The following is a 21,438-nucleotide window of genomic DNA, read 5'->3' as shown; positions in this document are numbered from 1 at the left end:
TTGATGGTTTGGTTGAGTCAGTGTGTCTGGTTGATGGTTTGGTTGAGTCAGTGTGTCTGGTTGATGGTTTGGTTGAGTCAGTGTGTCTGGTTGATGGTTTGGTTGAGTCAGTGTGTCTGGTTGATGGTTTGGTTGAGTCAGTGTGTCTGGTTGATGGTTTGGTTGAGTCAAGTGTCTGGTTGATGGTTTGGTTGAGTCATTGTGTCTGGTTGATAGTTTGGTTGAGTCAGTGTGTCTGGTTGATAGTTTGGTTGAGTCAGTGTGTCTGGTTGATAGTTTGGTTGAGTCAGTGTGTCTGGTTGATAGTTTGGTTGAGTCAGTGTGTCTGGTTGATGGTTTGGTTGAGTCAGTGTGTCTGGTTGATGGTTTGGTTGAGTCAGTGTGTCTGGTTGATGGTTTGGTTGAGTCAGTGTGTCTGGTTGATGGTTTGGTTGAGTCAGTGTGTCTGGTTGATGGTTTGGTTGAGTCAGTGTGTCTGGTTGATGGTTTGGTTGAGTCAGTGTGTCTGGTTGATGGTTTGGTTGAGTCAGTGTGTCTGGTTGATGGTTTGGTTGAGTCAGTGTGTCTGGTTGATGGTTTGGTTGAGTCAGTGTGTCTGGTTGATGGTTTGGTTGAGTCAGTGTGTCTGGTTGATGGTTTGGTTGAGTCAGTGTGTCTGGTTGATGGTTTGGTTGAGTCAGTGTGTCTGGTTGATGGTTTGGTTGAGTCAGTGTGTCTGGTTGATGGTTTGGTTGAGTCAGTGTCTGGTTGATGGTTTGGTTGAGTCAGTGTGTCTGGTTGATGGTTTGGTTGAGTCAGTGTGTCTGGTTGATGGTTTGGTTGAGTCAGTGTGTCTGGTTGATAGTTTGGTTGAGTCAGTGTGTCTGGTTGATAGTTTGGTTGAGTCAGTGTGTCTGGTTGATAGTTTGGTTGAGTCAGTGTGTCTGGTTGATAGTTTGGTTGAGTCAGTGTGTCTGGTTGATAGTTTGGTTGAGTCAGTGTGTCTGGTTGATAGTTTGGTTGAGTCAGTGTGTCTGGTTGATAGTTTGGTTGAGTCAGTGTGTCTGGTTGATGGTTTGGTTGAGTCAGTGTGTCTGGTTGATGGTTTGGTTGAGTCAGTGTGTCTGGTTGATGGTTTGGTTGAGTCAGTGTGTCTGGTTGATGGTTTGGTTGAGTCAGTGTGTCTGGTTGATGGTTTGGTTGAGTCAGTGTGTCTGGTTGATGGTTTGGTTGAGTCAGTGTGTCTGGTTGATGGTTTGGTTGAGTCAGTGTGTCTGGTTGATGGTTTGGTTGAGTCAGTGTGTCTGGTTGATGGTTTGGTTGAGTCAGTGTGTCTGGTTGATGGTTTGGTTGAGTCAGTGTGTCTGGTTGATGGTTTGGTTGAGTCAGTGTGTCTGGTTGATGGTTTGGTTGAGTCAGTGTGTCTGGTTGATGGTTTGGTTGAGTCAGTGTGTCTGGTTGATAGTTTGGTTGAGTCAGTGTGTCTGGTTGATAGTTTGGTTGAGTCAGTGTGTCTGGTTGATAGTTTGGTTGAGTCAGTGTGTCTGGTTGATAGTTTGGTTGAGTCAGTGTGTCTGGTTGATAGTTTGGTTGAGTCAGTGTGTCTGGTTGATAGTTTGGTTGAGTCAGTGTGTCTGGTTGATAGTTTGGTTGAGTCAGTGTGTCTGGTTGATAGTTTGGTTGAGTCAGTGTGTCTGGTTGATAGTTTGGTTGAGTCAGTGTGTCTGGTTGATAGTTTGGTTGAGTCAGTGTGTCTGGTTGATAGTTTGGTTGAGTCAGTGTGTCTGGTTGATGGTTTGGTTGAGTCAGTGTCTCTGGTTGATGGTTGGTTGATAGTTTGAGTCAGTGTGTCTGGTTGATGGTTTGGTTGAGTCAGTGTGTCTGGTTGATAGTTTGGTTGAGTCAGTGTGTCTGGTTGATGGTTTGGTTGAGTCAGTGTGTCTGGTTGATAGTTTGGTTGAGTCAGTGTGTCTGGTTGATGGTTTGGTTGAGTCAGTGTGTCTGGTTGATGGTTTGGTTGAGTCAGTGTGTCTGGTTGATGGTTTGGTTGAGTCAGTGTGTCTGGTTGATGGTTTGGTTGAGTCAGTGTGTCTGGTTGATGTTTGGTTGAGTCAGTGTGTCTGGTTGATGGTTTGGTTGAGTCAGTGTGTCTGGTTGATGGTTTGGTTGAGTCAGTGTGTCTGGTTGATAGTTTGGTTGAGTCAGTGTGTCTGGTTGATAGTTTGGTTGAGTCAGTGTGTCTGGTTGATAGTTTGGTTGAGTCAGTGTGTCTGGTTGATAGTTTGGTTGAGTCAGTGTGTCTGGTTGATAGTTTGGTTGAGTCAGTGTGTCTGGTTGATAGTTTGGTTGAGTCAGTGTGTCTGGTTGATAGTTTGGTTGAGTCAGTGTGTCTGGTTGATAGTTTGGTTGAGTCAGTGTGTCTGGTTGATAGTTTGGTTGAGTCAGTGTGTCTGGTTGATAGTTTGGTTGAGTCAGTGTGTCTGGTTGATAGTTTGGTTGAGTCAGTGTGTCTGGTTGATAGTTTGGTTGAGTCAGTGTGTCTGGTTGATAGTTTGGTTGAGTCAGTGTGTCTGGTTGATAGTTTGGTTGAGTCAGTGTGTCTGGTTGATAGTTTGGTTGAGTCAGTGTGTCTGGTTGATGGTTTGGTTGAGTCAGTGTGTCTGGTTGATGGTTTGGTTGAGTCAGTGTGTCTGGTTGATGGTTTGGTTGAGTCAGTGTGTCTGGTTGATGGTTTGGTTGAGTCAGTGTGTCTGGTTGATGGTTTGGTTGAGTCAGTGTGTCTGGTTGATAGTTTGGTTGAGTCAGTGTGTCTGGTTGATGGTTTGGTTGAGTCAGTGTGTCTGGTTGATAGTTTGGTTGAGTCAGTGTGTCTGGTTGATAGTTTGGTTGAGTCAGTGTGTCTGGTTGATAGTTTGGTTGAGTCAGTGTGTCTGGTTGATAGTTTGGTTGAGTCAGTGTGTCTGGTTGATAGTTTGGTTGAGTCAGTGTGTCTGGTTGATAGTTTGGTTGAGTCAGTGTGTCTGGTTGATAGCAGCAGTCTTTGTGTCAGTTAAACAATGTGAGCCATCCATTCATTCACTGTGTTTTTTTGGGGGGGGGAGGAAATTCACATGCCTGTCCTCTGGTCACAATGAGAGGCTCTTAGTTATCTGACGTAATGACATGACACTTCACTGCCCTCTTGTGGCTGCGTTCCAGACAGACGCCTGACCTCTCCAGGGACGAGTTCTAACTCTCCACCCTTCTAGAAGTGTATACTTGTTCTTTCCTCAGGCATATGGAGGAACCTCCAGTAGGGCCTTCTTAAAAATTGTTTACATCTTTTCCTGATACATTTAGTTTTTCCAGGTTTCCACAGGTCTTCTCAGGTTTTCACTCTCAAAAGCACTACTTTTTTTTTTTTAAATAGAAAAACAACAAAACTGGATGTTGTAAGTCCACAACAATGATTAAAGCACATCAGGAGACCACTGTGAGGTCTTGGAAACCTCTGTGTTTCTGGGTGTAGTTAGTGTGCATTGTTGTTTGGTTAGCAAGGTTTCTTTAGTGCTCATCTGATTGCAGAGTTTTGTGAGGGATTTTTTTTCTCCCCCATCACAGTTTTCAAAACAAAATGGCCACTGGATGAATGAAAATAATCCCATCAGCATTCTGCCAGATAGTCATGGGCTACTTTGTAGTTGACATTTCATTTAGTTTTATTTGGGGAAAGGCTTTCCATCTACCAGAAGACTTATCATCATCGCTAACAGCTAAGTGTTGTGTCTGAATGGAAGCTCACCGGTCTGTGTATCAGTCTGTTGTTGTGTCTGAATGGAATATAATTAACTGTTGTTGAAAATACATCTACATTACTAAATGGAGGCCCACCGGTCAATCAGTCTGTTGATTCCCTATGGAAGCTCACAATAGTCTGTTTTTTGAATGGAAGCCCACCGTCTGAGTATCAGTCTGTTGTTTTGTGTCTGAATGGAAGCCCACCGGTCTGAGTATCAGTCTGTTGTTGTTGTGTCTGAATGGAAGCCCACCGGTCTGAGTATCAGTCTGTTTTGAATGGAAGCTCACCGGTCTGAGTATCAGTCTGTTGTTGTCTGAATGGAAGCCCACCGGTCTGAGTATCAGTCTGTTGTTGTTGTGTCTGAATGGACGCCCACTGGTCTGAGTATCAGTCTGTTGTTGTTGTGTCTGAATGGAAGCCCACCGGTCTGAGTATCAGTCTGTTGTTGTGTCTGAATGGAAGCTCACCGGTCTGAGTATCAGTCTGTTGTTGTTGTGTCTGAATGGAAGCCCACCGGTCTGAGTATCAGTCTGTTGTTGTGTCTGAATGGAAGCCCACCGGTCTGAGTATCAGTCTGTTGTTGTTGTGTCTGAATGGAAGCTCACCGGTCTGAGTATCAGTCTGTTGTTGTTGTGTCTGAATGGAAGCCCACCGGTCTGAGTATCAGTCTGTTGTTGTGTCTGAATGGAAGCCCACCGGTCTGAGTATCAGTCTGTTGTTGTGTGTCTGAATGGAAGCCCACCGGTCTGAGTATCAGTCTGTTGTTGTGTCTGAATGGAAGCCCACCGGTCTGAGTATCAGTCTGTTGTTGTGTCTGAATGGAAGCCCACCGGTCTGAGTATCAGTCTGTTGTTGTGTCTGAATGGAAGCTCACCGGTCTGAGTATCAGTCTGTTGTTGTGTCTGAATGGAAGCTCACCGGTCTGAGTATCAGTCTGTTGTTGTGTCTGAATGGAAGCTCACCGGTCTGAGTATCAGTCTGTTGTTGTTGTGTCTGAATGGAAGCCCACCGGTCTGAGTATCAGTCTGTTGTTGTGTCTGAATGGAAGCCCACCGGTCTGAGTATCAGTCTGTTGTTGTGTCTGAATGGAAGCCCACCAGTCTGAGTATCAGTCTGTTGTTGTGTCTGAATGGAAGCCCACCAGTCTGAGTATCAGTCTGTTGTTGTGTCTGAATGGAAGCTCACCGGTCTGAGTATCAGTCTGTTGTTGTTGTGTCTGAATGGAAGCCCACCGGTCTGAGTATCAGTCTGTTGTTGTGTCTGAATGGAAGCTCACCGGTCTGAGTATCAGTCTGTTGTTGTGTCTGAATGGAAGCTCACCGGTCTGAGTATCAGTCTGTTGTTGTGTCTGAATGGAAGCCCACCGGTCTGAGTATCAGTCTGTTGTTGTTGTGTCTGAATGGAAGCTCACCGGTCTGAGTATCAGTCTGTTGTTGTGTCTGAATGGAAGCCCACCGGTCTGAGTATCAGTCTGTTGTTGTGTCTGAATGGAAGCCCACCGGTCTGAGTATCAGTCTGTTGTTGTTGTGTCTGAATGGAAGCTCACCGGTCTGAGTATCAGTCTGTTGTTGTGTCTGAATGGAAGCCCACCGGTCTGAGTATCAGTCTGTTGTTGTGTCTGAATGGAAGCTCACCGGTCTGAGTATCAGTCTGTTGTTGTGTCTGAATGGAAGCTCACCGGTCTGAGTATCAGTCTGTTGTTGTTGTGTCTGAATGGAAGCCCACCGGTCTGAGTATCAGTCTGTTGTTGTGTCTGAATGGAAGCTCACCGGTCTGAGTATCAGTCTGTTGTTGTGTCTGAATGGAAGCCCACCGGTCTGAGTATCAGTCTGTTGTTGTGTCTGAATGGAAGCTCACCGGTCTGAGTATCAGTCTGTTGTTGTGTCTGAATGGAAGCTCACCGGTCTGACAGTCTGTTGTTGTGTCTGAATGGAAGCTACCGGTCAGTATCAGTCTGTTGTTGTTGTGTCTGAATGGAAGCCCACCGGTCTGAGTATCAGTCTGTTGTTGTTGTGTCTGAATGGAGTATCAGTCTGTTGTTGTCTGAATGGAAGCACCGGTCTGAGTATCAGTCTGTTGTTGTTGTGTCTGAATGGAAGCCCACCGGTCTGAGTATCAGTCTGTTGTTGTGTCTGAATGGAGGCCCACCGGTCTGAGTATCAGTCTGTTGTTGTTGTGTCTGAATGGAAGCTCACCGGTCTGAGTATCAGTCTGTTGTTGTTGTGTCTGAATGGAAGCCCACCGGTCTGAGTATCAGTCTGTTGTTGTTGTGTCTGAATGGAAGCTCACCGGTCTGAGTATCAGTCTGTTGTTGTGTCTGAATGGAAGCCCACCGGTCTGAGTATCAGTCTGTTGTTGTGTCTGAATGGAAGCTCACCGGTCTGAGTATCAGTCTGTTGTTGTTGTGTCTGAATGGAAGCTCACCGGTCTGAGTATCAGTCTGTTGTTGTTGTGTCTGAATGGAAGCCCACCGGTCTGAGTATCAGTCTGTTGTTGTTGTGTCTGAATGGAAGCCCACCGGTCTGAGTATCAGTCTGTTGTTGTGTCTGAATGGAAGCTCACCGGTCTGAGTATCAGTCTGTTGTTGTGTCTGAATGGAAGCTCACCGGTCTGAGTATCAGTCTGTTGTTGTGTCTGAATGGAAGCTCACCGGTCTGAGTATCAGTCTGTTGTTGTGTCTGAATGGAAGCTCACCGGTCTGAGTATCAGTCTGTTGTTGTGTCTGAATGGAGGCCCACTGGTCTGAGTATCAGTCTGTTGTTGTTGTGTCTGAATGGAGGCCCACTGGTCTGAGTATCAGTCTGTTGTTGTTGTGTCTGAATGGAGGCCCACTGGTCTGAGTATCAGTCTGTTGTTGTTGTGTCTGAATGGAAGCCCACCGGTCTGAGTATCAGTCTGTTGTTGTTGTGTCTGAATGGAAGCTCACCGGTCTGAGTATCAGTCTGTTGTTGTTGTGTCTGAATGGAAGCTCACCGGTCTGAGTATCAGTCTGTTGTTGTGTCTGAATGGAAGCTCACCGGTCTGAGTATCAGTCTGTTGTTGTGTCTGAATGGAAGCCCACCGGTCTGAGTATCAGTCTGTTGTTGTGTCTGAATGGAAGCTCACCGGTCTGAGTATCAGTCTGTTGTTGTGTCTGAATGGAGGCTCACCGGTCTGTGTATCAGTCTGTTGTTGTGTGTCTGAATGGAAGCTCACCGGTCTGTGTATCAGTCTGTTGTTGTTGTGTCTGAATGGAAGCTCACCGGTCTGTGTATCAGTCTGTTGTTGTGTCTGAATGGAAGCCCACTGGTCTGAGTATCAGTCTGTTGTTGTGTCTGAATGGAAGCCCACCGGTCTGAGTATCAGTCTGTTGTTGTTGTGTCTGAATGGAGGCTCACCGGTCTGAGTATCAGTCTGTTGTTGTTGTGTCTGAATGGAAGCTCACCGGTCTGAGTATCAGTCTGTTGTTGTGTCTGAATGGAAGCCCACCGGTCTGAGTATCAGTCTGTTGTTGTTGTGTCTGAATGGAGGCTCACCGGTCTGAGTATCAGTCTGTTGTTGTTGTGTCTGAATGGAAGCACCGGTCTGAGTATCAGTCTGTTGTTGTGTCTGAATGGAAGCTCACCGGTCTGAGTATCAGTCTGTTGTTGTGTCTGAATGGAAGCCCACTGGTCTGAGTATCAGTCTGTTGTTGTGTCTGAATGGAGGCCCACTGGTCTGAGTATCAGTCTGTTGTTGTGTCTGAATGGAAGCTCACCGGTCTGTATCAGTCTGTTGTTGTGTCTGAATGGAAGCTCACCGGTCTGGTCTGTTGTTGTGTCTGAATGGAAGCCCACTGGTCTGAGTATCAGTCTGTTGTTGTGTGTCTGAATGGAAGCCCACTGGTCTGAGTATCAGTCTGTTGTTGTGTGTCTGAATGGAAGCCCACCGGTCTGAGTATCAGTCTGTTGTTGTGTGTCTGAATGGAAGCCCACCGGTCTGAGTATCAGTCTGTTGTTGTGTCTGAATGGAAGCCCACCGGTCTGAGTATCAGTCTGTTGTTGTTGTGTCTGAATGGAAGCTCACCGGTCTGAGTATCAGTCTGTTGTTGTGTCTGAATGGAAGCCCACCGGTCTGAGTATCAGTCTGTTGTTGTTGTGTCTGAATGGAAGCTCACCGGTCTGAGTATCAGTCTGTTGTTGTGTCTGAATGGAAGCCCACCGGTCTGAGTATCAGTCTGTTGTTGTGTCTGAATGGAAGCTCACCGGTCTGAGTATCAGTCTGTTGTTGTTGTGTCTGAATGGAAGCTCACCGGTCTGAGTATCAGTCTGTTGTTGTGTCTGAATGGAAGCTCACCGGTCTGAGTATCAGTCTGTTGTTGTTGTGTCTGAATGGAAGCTCACCGGTCTGAGTATCAGTCTGTTGTTGTGTCTGAATGGAAGCTCACCGGTCTGGGTATCAGTCTGTTGTTGTGTCTGAATGGAAGCCCACCGGTCTGAGTATCAGTCTGTTGTTGTTGTGTCTGAATGGAAGCCCACTGGTCTGAGTATCAGTCTGTTGTTGTGTCTGAATGGAAGCCCACCGGTCTGAGTATCAGTCTGTTGTTGTGTCTGAATGGAAGCTCACCGGTCTGAGTATCAGTCTGTTGTTGTTGTGTCTGAATGGAAGCTCACCGGTCTGAGTATCAGTCTGTTGTTGTTGTGTCTGAATGGAAGCTCACCGGTCTGAGTATCAGTCTGTTGTTGTGTCTGAATGGAAGCTCACCGGTCTGAGTATCAGTCTGTTGTTGTTGTGTCTGAATGGAAGCCCACCGGTCTGAGTATCAGTCTGTTGTTGTGTCTGAATGGAAGCCCACCGGTCTGAGTATCAGTCTGTTGTTGTTGTGTCTGAATGGAAGCTCACCGGTCTGAGTATCAGTCTGTTGTTGTTGTGTCTGAATGGAAGCTCACCGGTCTGAGTATCAGTCTGTTGTTGTTGTGTCTGAATGGAAGCCCACTGGTCTGAGTATCAGTCTGTTGTTGTTGTGTCTGAATGGAAGCCCACCGGTCTGAGTATCAGTCTGTTGTTGTGTCTGAATGGAAGCCCACCGGTCTGAGTATCAGTCTGTTGTTGTGTCTGAATGGAAGCTCACCGGTCTGAGTATCAGTCTGTTGTTGTTGTGTCTGAATGGAAGCTCACCGGTCTGAGTATCAGTCTGTTGTTGTGTCTGAATGGAAGCCCACCGGTCTGAGTATCAGTCTGTTGTTGTGTCTGAATGGAAGCCCACCGGTCTGAGTATCAGTCTGTTGTTGTGTCTGAATGGAGGCCCACTGGTCTGAGTATCAGTCTGTTGTTGTGTCTGAATGGAAGCCCACCGGTCTGAGTATCAGTCTGTTGTTGTGTCTGAATGGAAGCCCACCGGTCTGAGTATCAGTCTGTTGTTGTGTCTGAATGGAAGCTCACCGGTCTGAGTATCAGTCTGTTGTTGTTGTGTCTGAATGGAAGCTCACCGGTCTGAGTATCAGTCTGTTGTTGTGTCTGAATGGAAGCCCACTGGTCTGATCAGTCTGTTGTTGTGTCTGAATCAGTCTGTTGTCTGTTGTTGTGTCTGAATGGAAGCTCACCGGTCTGGGTATCAGTCTGTTGTTGTGTCTGAATGGAAGCTCACCGGTCTGAGTATCAGTCTGTTGTTGTGTCTGAATGGAAGCCCACTGGTCTGAGTATCAGTCTGTTGTTGTGTCTGAATGGAAGCTCACCGGTCTGAGTATCAGTCTGTTGTTGTGTCTGAATGGAAGCTCACCGGTCTGAGTATCAGTCTGTTGTTGTGTCTGAATGGAAGCCCACCGGTCTGAGTATCAGTCTGTTGTTGTGTCTGAATGGAAGCTCACCGGTCTGAGTATCAGTCTGTTGTTGTCTGAATGGAAGCCCACCGGTCTGAGTATCAGTCTGTTGTTGTTGTGTCTGAATGGAAGCTCACCGGTCTGAGTATCAGTCTGTTGTTGTTGTGTCTGAATGGAAGCTCACCGGTCTGAGTATCAGTCTGTTGTTGTTGTGTCTGAATGGAAGCCCACCGGTCTGAGTATCAGTCTGTTGTTGTTGTGTCTGAATGGAAGCTCACCGGTCTGAGTATCAGTCTGTTGTTGTGTCTGAATGGAAGCCCACCGGTCTGAGTATCAGTCTGTTGTTGTGTCTGAATGGAAGCCCACCGGTCTGAGTATCAGTCTGTTGTTGTTGTGTCTGAATGGAAGCTCACCGGTCTGAGTATCAGTCTGTTGTTGTTGTGTCTGAATGGAAGCCCACCGGTCTGAGTATCAGTCTGTTGTTGTTGTGTCTGAATGGAGGCCCACTGGTCTGAGTATCAGTCTGTTGTTGTGTCTGAATGGAAGCCCACCGGTCTGAGTATCAGTCTGTTGTTGTTGTGTCTGAATGGAAGCCCACCGGTCTGAGTATCAGTCTGTTGTTGTGTCTGAATGGAAACCCACCGGTCTGAGTATCAGTCTGTTGTTGTCTGAATGGAAGCTCACCGGTCTGAGTATCAGTCTGTTGTTGTGTCTGAATGGAAGCCCACCGGTCTGAGTATCAGTCTGTTGTTGTGTCTGAATGGAAGCTCACCGGTCTGAGTATCAGTCTGTTGTTGTGTCTGAATGGAAGCTCACCGGTCTGAGTATCAGTCTGTTGTTGTGTCTGAATGGAAGCTCACCGGTCTGAGTATCAGTCTGTTGTTGTGTCTGAATGGAAGCTCACCGGTCTGAGTATCAGTCTGTTGTTGTTGTGTCTGAATGGAAGCAGTCTGAGTATCAGTCTGTTGTGTGTCTGAATGGAAGCCCAAGTATCAGTCTGTTGTTGTGTCTGAATGGAAGCTCACCGGTCTGAGTATCAGTCTGTTGTTGTGTCTGAATGGAAGCTCACCGGTCTGAGTATCAGTCTGTTGTTGTTGTGTCTGAATGGAAGCCCACCGGTCTGAGTATCAGTCTGTTGTTGTTGTGTCTGAATGGAGGCCCACCGGTCTGAGTATCAGTCTGTTGTTGTTGTGTCTGAATGGAAGCCCACCGGTCTGAGTATCAGTCTGTTGTTGTGTCTGAATGGAATGGAAGCTGTTGTTGTGTCTGAATGGAAGCTCACCGGTCTGAGTATCAGTCTGTTGTTGTGTCTGAATGGAAGCTCACCGGTCTGAGTATCAGTCTGTTGTTGTGTCTGAATGGAAGCCCACCGGTCTGAGTATCAGTCTGTTGTTGTGTCTGAATGGAAGCTCACCGGTCTGAGTATCAGTCTGTTGTTGTTGTGTCTGAATGGAAGCCCACCGGTCTGAGTATCAGTCTGTTGTTGTTGTGTCTGAATGGAAGCTCACCGGTCTGAGTATCAGTCTGTTGTTGTTGTGTCTGAATGGAAGCCCACTGGTCTGAGTATCAGTCTGTTGTTGTGTCTGAATGGAAGCCCACCGGTCTGAGTATCAGTCTGTTGTTGTGTCTGAATGGAAGCTCACCGGTCTGAGTATCAGTCTGTTGTTGTTGTGTCTGAATGGAAGCTCACTGTTGTTGTTGTGTCTGAATCTGAGTATCAGTCTGTTGTTGTGTCTGAATGGAAGCCCACCGGTCTGTATCAGTCTGTTGTTGTGTCTGAATGGAAGCTCACCGGTCTGAGTATCAGTCTGTTGTTGTAATGGAAGCTCACCGTCTGTATCAGTCTGTTGTTGTGTCTGAATGGAAGCTCACCGGTCTGAGTATCAGTCTGTTGTTGTGTCTGAATGGAAGCTCACTGGTCTGAGTATCAGTCTGTTGTTGTTGTGTCTGAATGGAAGCCCACCGGTCTGAGTATCAGTCTGTTGTTGTGTCTGAATGGAAGCTCACTGGTCTGAGTATCAGTCTGTTGTTGTTGTGTCTGAATGGAAGCCCACCGGTCTGAGTATCAGTCTGTTGTTGTTGTGTCTGAATGGAAGCCCACCGGTCTGAGTATCAGTCTGTTGTTGTGTCTGAATGGAAGCCCACCGGTCTGAGTATCAGTCTGTTGTTGTGTCTGAATGGAAGCTCACCGGTCTGAGTATCAGTCTGTTGTTGTGTCTGGAGGCTTTTAGATGGACAGCACCATGCAATGTCATGCAGTCAGTCAGCCAACCAATCAGCCACAAGGTCAACTCTCCCATGCAGTCAAGTCAGTCAGTCAGTCAGCCAACCAATCAGCCACGAGGTCAACTCTCCCATGCAGTCAAGTCAGCCAACCAATCAGCCACAAGGTCAACTCTCCCATGCAGTCAAGTCAGTCAGTCAGCCAACCAATCAGCCACGAGGTCAACTCTCCCATACAGTCAAGTCAGTCAGTCAGCCAACCAATCAGCCACGAGGTCAACTCTCCCATACAGTCAAGTCAGTCAGTCAGCCAACCAATCAGCCACGAGGTCAACTCTCCCATGCAGTCAAGGCAGTCAAGTCAGTCAGTCAGTCAGTCAGCCAACCAATCAGCCACGAGGTCAACTCTCCCATGCAGTCAAGTCAGCCAACCAATCAGCCACGAGGTCAACTCTCCCATACAGTCAAGTCAGTCAGTCAGCCAACCAATCAGCCACGAGGTCAACTCTCTCATGCAGTCAAGTCAGCCAACCAATCAGCCACGAGGTCAACTCTCTCATGCAGTCAAGTCAGTTAGTCAACTCTCCCATTCAGGGGCAGATGGCCCAGTACCAGCAGTAGTTCAGTAACAGAGTGTTAGGTGAGACAGTTAGCTCGTGTAAACGTGGTTACCTGCATATTCACTCTGCAATTAGAGAGTAGTTGAAGGTTCTGCTGCAGGACGAAAAACAACAGGGTTAACAACAGAGAGGGATATACCTTTACAGACCCAGCTGATATACCTTTACAGTCCCAGCTGATATACCTTTACAGTCCCAGCTGCTATACCTTTATAGTCCCAGCTGATATACCTTTACAGTACCAGCTGATATACCTTTACAGTCCCAGCTGATATACCTTTACAGTCCCAGCTGATGTACCTTTACAGTCCTAGCTGATATACCTTTACAGATCCCAGCTGATATACCTTTACAGTCCCAGCTGATATACCTTTACAGTCCCAGCTGATATACCTTTACAGGTCCCAGCTGATATACCTTTACAGTCCCAGCTGATATACCTTTACAGTCCCAGCTGATATACCTTTACAGTCCCAGCTGATATACATTTACAGACCCAGCTGCTATACCTTTACAGTCCCAGCTGATATACCTTTACAGTCCCAGCTGCTATACCTTTACAGTCCCAGCTGATATACCTTTACAGTCCCAGCTGATATACCTTTACAGTCCCAGCTGCTATACCGTTACAGTCCCAGCTGATATACCTTTACAGTCCCAGCTGATATACCTTTACAGTCCCAGCTGATATACCTTTACAGATCCCAGCTGATATACCTTTACAGTCCCAGCTGCTATACCTTTACAGTACCAGCTGCTATACCTTTACAGTCCCAGCTGATATACCTTTACAGTCCCAGCTCCTATACCTTTACAGTCCCAGCTGATATACCTTTACAGTACCAGCTGATATACCTTTACAGACCCAGCTGCTATACCTTTACAGTCCCAGCTGATATACCATTACAGTCCCAGCTGCTATACCTTTACAGTCCCAACTGCTATACCTTTACAGTCCCAGCTGATATACCTTTACAGTCCCAGCTGCTATACCTTTACAGTCCCAGCTGCTATACCATTACAGTCCCAGCTGATATACCTTTACAGTCCCAGCTGCTATACCTTTACAGTCCCAGCTGCTATACCATTACAGTCCCAGCTGATATACCATTACAGTCCCAGCTGATATACCTTTACAGACCCAGCTGCTATACCTTTACAGACCCAGCTGCTATACCTTTACAGTCCCAGCTGATATACCATTACAGTCCCAGCTGCTATACCTTTACAGTACCAGCTGCTATACCTTTACAGTCCCAGCTGATATACCTTTACAGTACCAGCTGATATACCTTTACAGTACCAGCTGATATACTTTTACAGTACCAGCTGATATACCTTTACAGACCCAGTGCTATACCTTTACAGTCCCAGCTGATATACCTTTACAGTCCCAGCTGCTATACCATTACAGTCCCAGCTGCTATACCTTTACAGTCCCAGCTGATATACCTTTACAGTACCAGCTGATATACCTTTACAGACCCAGCTGCTATACCTTTACAGTCCCAGCGCTATACCTTTACAGTCCCAGCTGATATACCTTTACAGTCCCAGCTGCTATACCATTACAGTCCCAGCTGCTATACCTTTACAGTCCCAGCTGATATACCTTTACAGTACCAGCTGATATACCTTTACAGACCCAGCTGCTATACCTTTACAGTCCCAGCTGATATACCATTACAGTCCCAGCTGCTATACCTTTACAGTCCCAGCTGCTATACCTTTACAGTCCCAGCTGATATACCTTTACAGTCCCAGCTGCTATACCTTTACAGTCCCAGCTGATATACCATTACAGTCCCAGCTGATATACCTTTACAGTACCAGCTGATATACCTTTACAGTCCCAGCTGCTATACCTTTACAGATCCCAGCTGATATACCTTTACAGTCCCAGCTGATATACCTTTACAGATCCCAGCTGATATACCTTTACAGTCCCAGCTGATATACCTTTACAATACCAGCTGATATACCTTTACAGTCCCAGCTGATATACCTTTACAGATCCCAGCTGATATACCTTTACAGTCCCAGCTGCTATACCTTTACAGTCCCAGCTGCTATACCTTTACAGTCCCAGCTGCTATACCTTTACAGTCCCAGCTGATATACCTTTACAGTCCCAGCTGATATACCTTTACAGTCCCAGCTGATGTACCTTTACAGTCCCAGCTGATGTACCTTTACAGTCCCAGCTGATGTACCTTTACAGTCCCAGCTGCTATACCTTTACAGTCCCAGCTGCTATACCTTTACAGTACCAGCTGATATACCTTTACAGTACCAGCTGATATACCTTTACAGTCCCAGCTGATGTACCTTTACAGTCCCAGCTGCTATACCTTTACAGTCCCAGCTGATATACCTTTACAGTCCCAGCTGCTATACCTTTACAGTCCCAGCTGATATACCTTTACAGTCCCAGCTGATATACCTTTACAGTCCCAGCTGATGTACCTTTACAGTCCCAGCTGATGTACCTTTACAGTCCCAGCTGATATACCTTTACAGTCCCAGCTGATATACCTTTACAGTCCCAGCTGATATACCTTTACAGTCCCAGCTGATGTACCTTTACAGTCCCAGCTGATGTACCTTTACAGTCCCAGCTGATGTACCTTTACAGTCCCAGCTGATATACCTTTACAGTCCCAGCTGATATACCTTTACAGTCCCAGCTGATGTACCTTTACAGTCCCAGCTGATGTACCTTTACAGTCCCAGCTGCTATACCTTTACAGTACCAGCTGATATACCTTTACAGTACCAGCTGATATACCTTTACAGTCCCAGCTGATGTACCTTTACAGTCCCAGCTGCTATACCTTTACAGTCCCAGCTGATAATAATAATAATATATGCCATTTAGCAGACGCTTTTATCCAAAGCGACTTACAGTCATGTGTGCATACATTCTACGTATGGGTGGTCCCGGGGATCGAACCCACTACCCTGGCGTTACAAGCGCCATGCTCTACCAACTGAGCTACAGAAGGACCAGCTCCTATGTACCTTTACAGTCCCAGCTGCTATACCTTTACAGTCCCAGCTGATATACCTTTACAGTCCCAGCTGCTATACCTTTACAGTCCCAGCTGCTATACCTTTACAGTCCCAGCTGCTATACCTTTACAGTCCCAGCTGATATACCTTTACAGTCCCAGCTGATATACCTTTACAGTCCCAGCTGATGTACCTTTACAGTCCCAGCTGATGTACCTTTACAGTCCCAGCTGATGTACCTTTACAGTCCCAGCTGCTATACCTTTACAGTACCAGCTGATATACCTTTACAGTACCAGCTGATATACCTTTACAGTCCCAGCTGATGTACCTTTACAGTCCCAGCTGCTATACCTTTACAGTCCCAGCTGATATACCTTTACAGTCCCAGCTGATGTACCTTTACAGTCCCAGCTGATGTACCTTTACAGTCCCAGCTGATGTACCTTTACAGTCCCAGCTGCTATACCTTTACAGTCCCAGCTGCTATACCTTTACAGTACCAGCTGATATACCTTTACAGTACCAGCTGATATACCTTTACAGTCCCAGCTGATGTACCTTTACAGTCCCAGCTGCTATACCTTTACAGTCCCAGCTGATATACCTTTACAGTCCCAGCTGCTATACCTTTACAGTCCCAGCTGCTATACCTTTACAGTCCCAGCTGCTATACCTTTACAGTACCAGCTGATATACCTTTACAGTCCCAGCTGCCCAGTTATCTGGACTTCAGCTATCGGATAGGATTAAAATACAAAGAAATACAACATGCAGAACGGGAGTCCCCATTCAAGTCAATGATACATGTTCTGTCCATTCTATTTCTATGCATTTAATCCTATCCGATAGGTGAAATCAAAAGAGATAACTGGGCCCTGGAAGCAGACAGACAGAGACTCCTAGGTTTCCACTGATAAAGTCTGACTTAGTTGTTGGACCTAATTTCATCGTTTGAACAAGTCTTAAAATCTGATAGAATTCATAAAAAAATGACACCGATAAAGTTGTTCATGTTTATAAATCCAATTCCCAGTTCATAACAAAAAATCCCACTGAAATGACAAAAATGTTAATGTCAACTTCAGTGTTCATTAGGGATGTACATAGTTCTCTTTTCAAGGCAATTAGATACATTGGCTCTCGATTTCAGGAACGATACGTTTTATTTTGAAACGGTTTGGTGGGAGAACGAATCGAAACACTAACATATTAATTTCCATTCTACATGAAAGGTGCTACTCGTAGTATGTAGCAACGTAGCATGTTGCATTGTAATTTCAGAAAATATCCACCATGTATCTGCAGTAATAGTGGAATGATGATTATTAGCCTAAATCAGTTGAGTGTCAACCTATGTGATTTGTTATGTTATTGTTACCTATGGAGATGTTGAAAATGGTGTTTTACTGGTGTCAAAGTCAGCTACTGTCGACCAATCATCTGGCTATACCTGTTGAAAACTACAACAGATTCTATTTAGATTGTTCAGGTTCACCATCAGCAATAGTTTTAGTAGTTTTGCTTTAAACAATCAGCGTTTTATGTTGTTTATTTTTTAGAAATAGAGGGAAAGTTCATTTCATAACGAGGACAGAAATCCCTTTTGCGATGCGCACTGCATGGCCGAAGCACAGAAGACCACTCCATAAAAACATTTAAACTGTAAAAAAAAATATATATATTTTTGAGATGGGGGTGAAATCAGAAGTTATACTAGATATTCATTGGCTGTCATAGCGAATTCTTCAGCTCATTCTGTCATTCATTGGCTGTCATAGCGTTCTGTGAGCTCATTCTGTCATTCATTGGCTGTCATAGCGAATTCTTCAGCTCATTCTGTCATTCATTGGCTGTCATAGCGTTCTGTGAGCTCCTATGCGTTTCCACTTCACAAATAACAGCACTGACAGTTGACCGGGGCAGGGCGGAAATTTGACTGGCCTGCGTAGTCTCACACACACACACCCTCCTCCCCTAAGCACCACTCCTAAAACAAGTCCAACTATAGAGCTCTGACTCCCCCCTGTCCTCTCCAACCATCCCCACATCACCCCCCCCAGTCCTCCCTCACTCATCCACATACCACAGGCCCAATTTGAATCTGAGCGGGCGGGAAGGAGAGAGCAGCTGAAGGGTTTTAGGGCAGGCGACCGTTAGACAGGAGCCCCTCCTCAGGGCCCCAGGTCAGGAAACGCATATCTGAGCCACATCTCCCCGTCCTAACTTCACTACACACTCCTCTGTCCTGCTCCCCGTCCTAACTTCACTACACACTCCTCTGTCCTGCTCCCCGTCCTAACTTCACTACACACTCCTCTGTCCTGCTCCCCGTCCTAACTTCACTACACACTCCTCTGTCCTGCTCCCCGTCCTAACTTCACTACACACTCCTCTGTCCTGCTCCCCGTCCTAACTTCACTACACACTCCTCTGTCCTGCTCCCCGTCCTAACTTCACTACACACTCCTCTGTCCTGCTCCCCGTCCTAACTTCACTACACACTCCTCTGTCCTGCTCCCCGTCCTAACTTCACTACACACTCCTCTGTCCTGCTCCCCGTCCTAACTTCACTACACACTCCTCTGTCCTGCTCCCCGTCCTAACTTCACTACACACTCCTCTGTCCTGCTCCCGTCCTAACTTCACTACACACTCCTCTGTCCTGCTCCCCGTCCTAACTTCACTACACACTCCTCTGTCCTGCTCCCCGTCCTAACTTCACTACACACTCCTCTGTCCTGCTCCCCGTCCTAACTTCACTACACACTCCTCTGTCCTGCTCCCCGTCCTAACTTCACTACACACTCCTCTGTCCTGCTCCCCGTCCTAACTTCACTACACACTCCTCTGTCCTGCTCCCCGTCCTAACTTCACTACACACTCCTCTGTCCTGCTCCCCGTCCTAACTTCACTACACACTCCTCTGTCCTGCTCCCCGTCCTAACTTCACTACACACTCCTCTGTCCTGCTCCCCGTCCTAACTTCACTACACACTCTGTCTGTCCTCCTAACTTCACTACACACTCCTCTGTCCTGCTCCCCGTCCTAACTTCACTACACACTCCTCTGTCCTGCTCCCCGTCCTAACTTCACTACACACTCCTCTGTCCTGCTCCCCGTCCTAACTTCACTACACACTCCTCTGTCCTGCTCCCCAGCCTAACTTCACTACACACTCCTCTGTCCTGCTCCCCGTCCTAACTTCACTACACACTCCTCTGTCCTGCTCCCCGTCCTAACTTCACTACACACTCCTCTGTCCTGCTCCCCGTCCTAACTTCACTACACACTCCTCTGTCCTGCTCCCCGTCCTAACTTCACTACACACTCCTCTGTCCTGCTCCCCGTCCTAACTTCACTACACACTCCTCTGTCCTGCTCCCCGTCCTAACTTCACTACACACTCCTCTGTCCTGCTCCCCGTCCTAACTTCACTACACACTCCTCTGTCCTGCTCCCCGTCCTAACTTCACTACACACTCCTCTGTCCTGCTCCCCGTCCTAACTTCACTACACACTCCTCTGTCCTGCTCCCCGTCCTAACTTCACTACACACTCCTCTGTCCTGCTCCCCGTCCTAACTTCACTACACACTCCTCTGTCCTGCTCCCCGTCCTAACTTCACTACACACTCCTCTGTCCTGCTCCCCGTCCTAACTTCACTACACACTCCTCTGTCCTGCTCCCCGTCCTAACTTCACTACACACTCCTCTGTCCTGCTCCCCAGCCTAACTTCACTACACACTCCTCTGTCCTGCTCCCCGTCCTAACTTCACTACACACTCCTCTGTCCTGCTCCCCGTCCTAACTTCACTACACACTCCTCTGTCCTGCTCCCCGTCCTAACTTCACTACACACTCCTCTGTCCTGCTCCCCGTCCTAACTTCACTACACACTCCTCTGTCCTGCTCCCCGTCCTAACTTCACTACACACTCCTCTGTCCTGCTCCCCGTCCTAACTTCACTACACACTCCTCTGTCCTGCTCCCCGTCCTAACTTCACTACACACTCCTCTGTCCTGCTCCCCGTCCTAACTTCACTACACACTCCTCTGTCCTGCTCCCCAGCCTAACTTCACTACACACTCCTCTGTCCTGCTCCCCAGCCTAACTTCACTACACACTCCTCTGTCCTGCTCCCCAGCCTAACCTCTCACTACATAGTTCTCTGTCCTGCTCCCCGTCCTAACTTCACTACACACTCCTCTGTCCTGCTCCCCGTCCTAACTTCACTACACACTCCTCTGTCCTGCTCCCCAGCCTAACTTCACTACACACTCCTCTGTCCTGCTCCCCGTCCTAACTTCACTACACACTCCTCTGTCCTGCTCCCCAGCCTAACTTCACTACACACTCCTCTGTCCTGCTCCCCAGCCTAACCCCTCACTACATAGTTCTCTGTCCTGCTCCCCAGCCTAACCCCTCACTACATAGTTCTCTGTCCTGCTCCCCAGCCTAACCCCTCACTACATAGTCCTCTGTCCTGCTCCCCAGCCTAACCCCTCACTACATAGTCCTCTGTCCTGCTCCCCAGCCTAACCTCTCACTACATAGTCCTCTGTCCTGCTCCCCAGCCTAACCTCTCATTGCCCTATATAAGCACTGTAACAGACAGTATCTGTCTCTGTACTGCTCCCCAGCCTAACCCCTCATTGCCCTATATAAACACTGTAACAGACAGTATCTGTCTCTGTACTGCTCCCCAGCCTAACCTCTCACTACATAGTTCTCTGTCCTGCTCCCCAGCCTAACCTCTCACTACATAGTCCTCTGTCCTGCTCCCCAGCCTAACCCCTCATTGCCCTATATAAGCACTGTAACAGACAGTATCTGTCTCTGTACTGCTCCCCAGCCTAACCCCTCATTGCCCTATATAAACACTGTAACAGACAGTATCTGTCTCTGTACTGCTCCCCAGCCTAACCTCTCACTACATAGTTCTCTGTCCTGCTCCCCAGCCTAACCTCTCACTACATAGTCCTCTGTCCTGCTCCCCAGGCTAACCTCTCACTACATAGTTCTCTGTCCTGCTCCCCAGCCTAACCTCTCACTACATAGTTCTCTGTCCTGCTCCCCAGCCTAACCTCTCACTACATAGTTCTCTGTCCTGCTCCCCAGGCTAACCTCTCACTACATAGTCCTCTGTCCTGCTCCCCAGCCTAACCTCTCACTACATAGTTCTCTGTCCTGCTCCCCAGCCTAACCTCACTACATAGTTCTCTGTCCTGCTCCCCAGCCTAAACTCACTACATAGTCCTCTGTCCTGCTCCCCAGCCTAACCTCACTACATAGTTCTCTGTCCTGCTCCCCAGGCTAACCTCTCATTGCCCTATATAAACACTGTGTAACAGACCCTAACCCCATATAAACACTGTGTAACAGACCCTAACCCCATATAAACACTGTAACAGACCCTAACCCTATATAAACACTGTGTAACAGACCCTAACCCCATATAAACACTGTAACAGACCCTAACCCTATATAAACACTGTGTAACAGACCCTAACCCTATATAAACACTGTGTAACAGACCCTAACCCTATATAAACACTGTGTAACAGACCCTAACCCCATATAAACACTGTAACAGACCCTAACCCTATATAAACACTGTGTAACAGACCCTAACCCTATATAAACACTGTAACAGACCCTAACCCTATATAAACACTGTAACAGACCCTAACCCTATATAAACACTGTGTAACAGACCCTAACCCCATATAAACACTGTGTAACAGACCCTAACCCTATATAAACACTGTGTAACAGACCCTAACCCTATATAAACACTGTGTAACAGACCCTAACCCTATATAAACACTGTGTAACAGACCCTAACCCCATATAAACACTGTGTAACAGACCCCAACCCTATATAAACACTGTGTAACAGACCCTAACCCTATATAAACACTGTGTAACAGACCCCAACCCTATATAAACACTGTGTAACAGACCCTAACCCTATATAAACACTGTGTAACAGACCCTAACCCTATATAAACACTGTGTAACAGACCCTAACCCTATATAAACA

The 21,438-nt window shown here is 47.1% G+C and overlaps 1 protein-coding gene and 2 long non-coding RNA genes across 31 annotated transcripts in view; all 3 read right to left on the bottom strand.

Moving 5' to 3' along the window:
• LOC127927709 (uncharacterized) overlaps positions 1 to 21,438 on the bottom strand; it is a 62,766-nt gene that overhangs the window by 9,357 nt on the left and 31,971 nt on the right. For 12 of the 13 annotated variants that reach the window (XM_052514414.1, XM_052514416.1, XM_052514419.1 and 9 more), the window contains one exon: positions 12,430 to 12,471. In XM_052514414.1, coding sequence (XP_052370374.1) covers positions 12,438 to 12,471 — 34 coding nt within the window. In that variant the 3' untranslated portion in view covers positions 12,430 to 12,437. The remainder of the gene's footprint in view (positions 1 to 12,429; positions 12,472 to 21,438) is intronic. The other variant, XM_052514425.1, reaches the window with a different exon arrangement.
• LOC127927712 (uncharacterized) lies at positions 13,520 to 16,072 on the bottom strand. 16 transcript variants are annotated; one of them, XR_008128718.1, is made up of 5 exons: positions 15,997 to 16,072; positions 14,982 to 15,027; positions 14,729 to 14,774; positions 13,944 to 13,989; positions 13,520 to 13,554 (listed from the first exon to the last, which is right to left on the bottom strand). It is a non-coding gene; the product is annotated as an uncharacterized LOC127927712 (long non-coding RNA). The 16 variants fall into 16 exon arrangements; XR_008128722.1 differs by lacking the exon at positions 13,944 to 13,989 and adding an exon at positions 13,784 to 13,829; XR_008128717.1 differs by lacking the exon at positions 14,729 to 14,774 and adding an exon at positions 14,105 to 14,150.
• LOC127927713 (uncharacterized) lies at positions 18,411 to 20,738 on the bottom strand. 2 transcript variants are annotated; one of them, XR_008128723.1, is made up of 3 exons: positions 20,320 to 20,738; positions 20,108 to 20,147; positions 18,411 to 19,545 (listed from the first exon to the last, which is right to left on the bottom strand). It is a non-coding gene; the product is annotated as an uncharacterized LOC127927713 (long non-coding RNA). The 2 variants fall into 2 exon arrangements; XR_008128724.1 differs by lacking the exon at positions 18,411 to 19,545 and adding an exon at positions 19,837 to 19,975.

The sequence above is a fragment of the Oncorhynchus keta genome, unplaced genomic scaffold (assembly GCF_023373465.1).
Source record: "Oncorhynchus keta strain PuntledgeMale-10-30-2019 unplaced genomic scaffold, Oket_V2 Un_scaffold_17529_pilon_pilon, whole genome shotgun sequence".
NCBI classification, from domain to species: Eukaryota; Metazoa; Chordata; class Actinopteri; order Salmoniformes; family Salmonidae; genus Oncorhynchus; species Oncorhynchus keta.
Note: the sequence above shows the minus strand (reverse complement) of the source record. Positions and strands in the feature narration are given on the sequence as shown.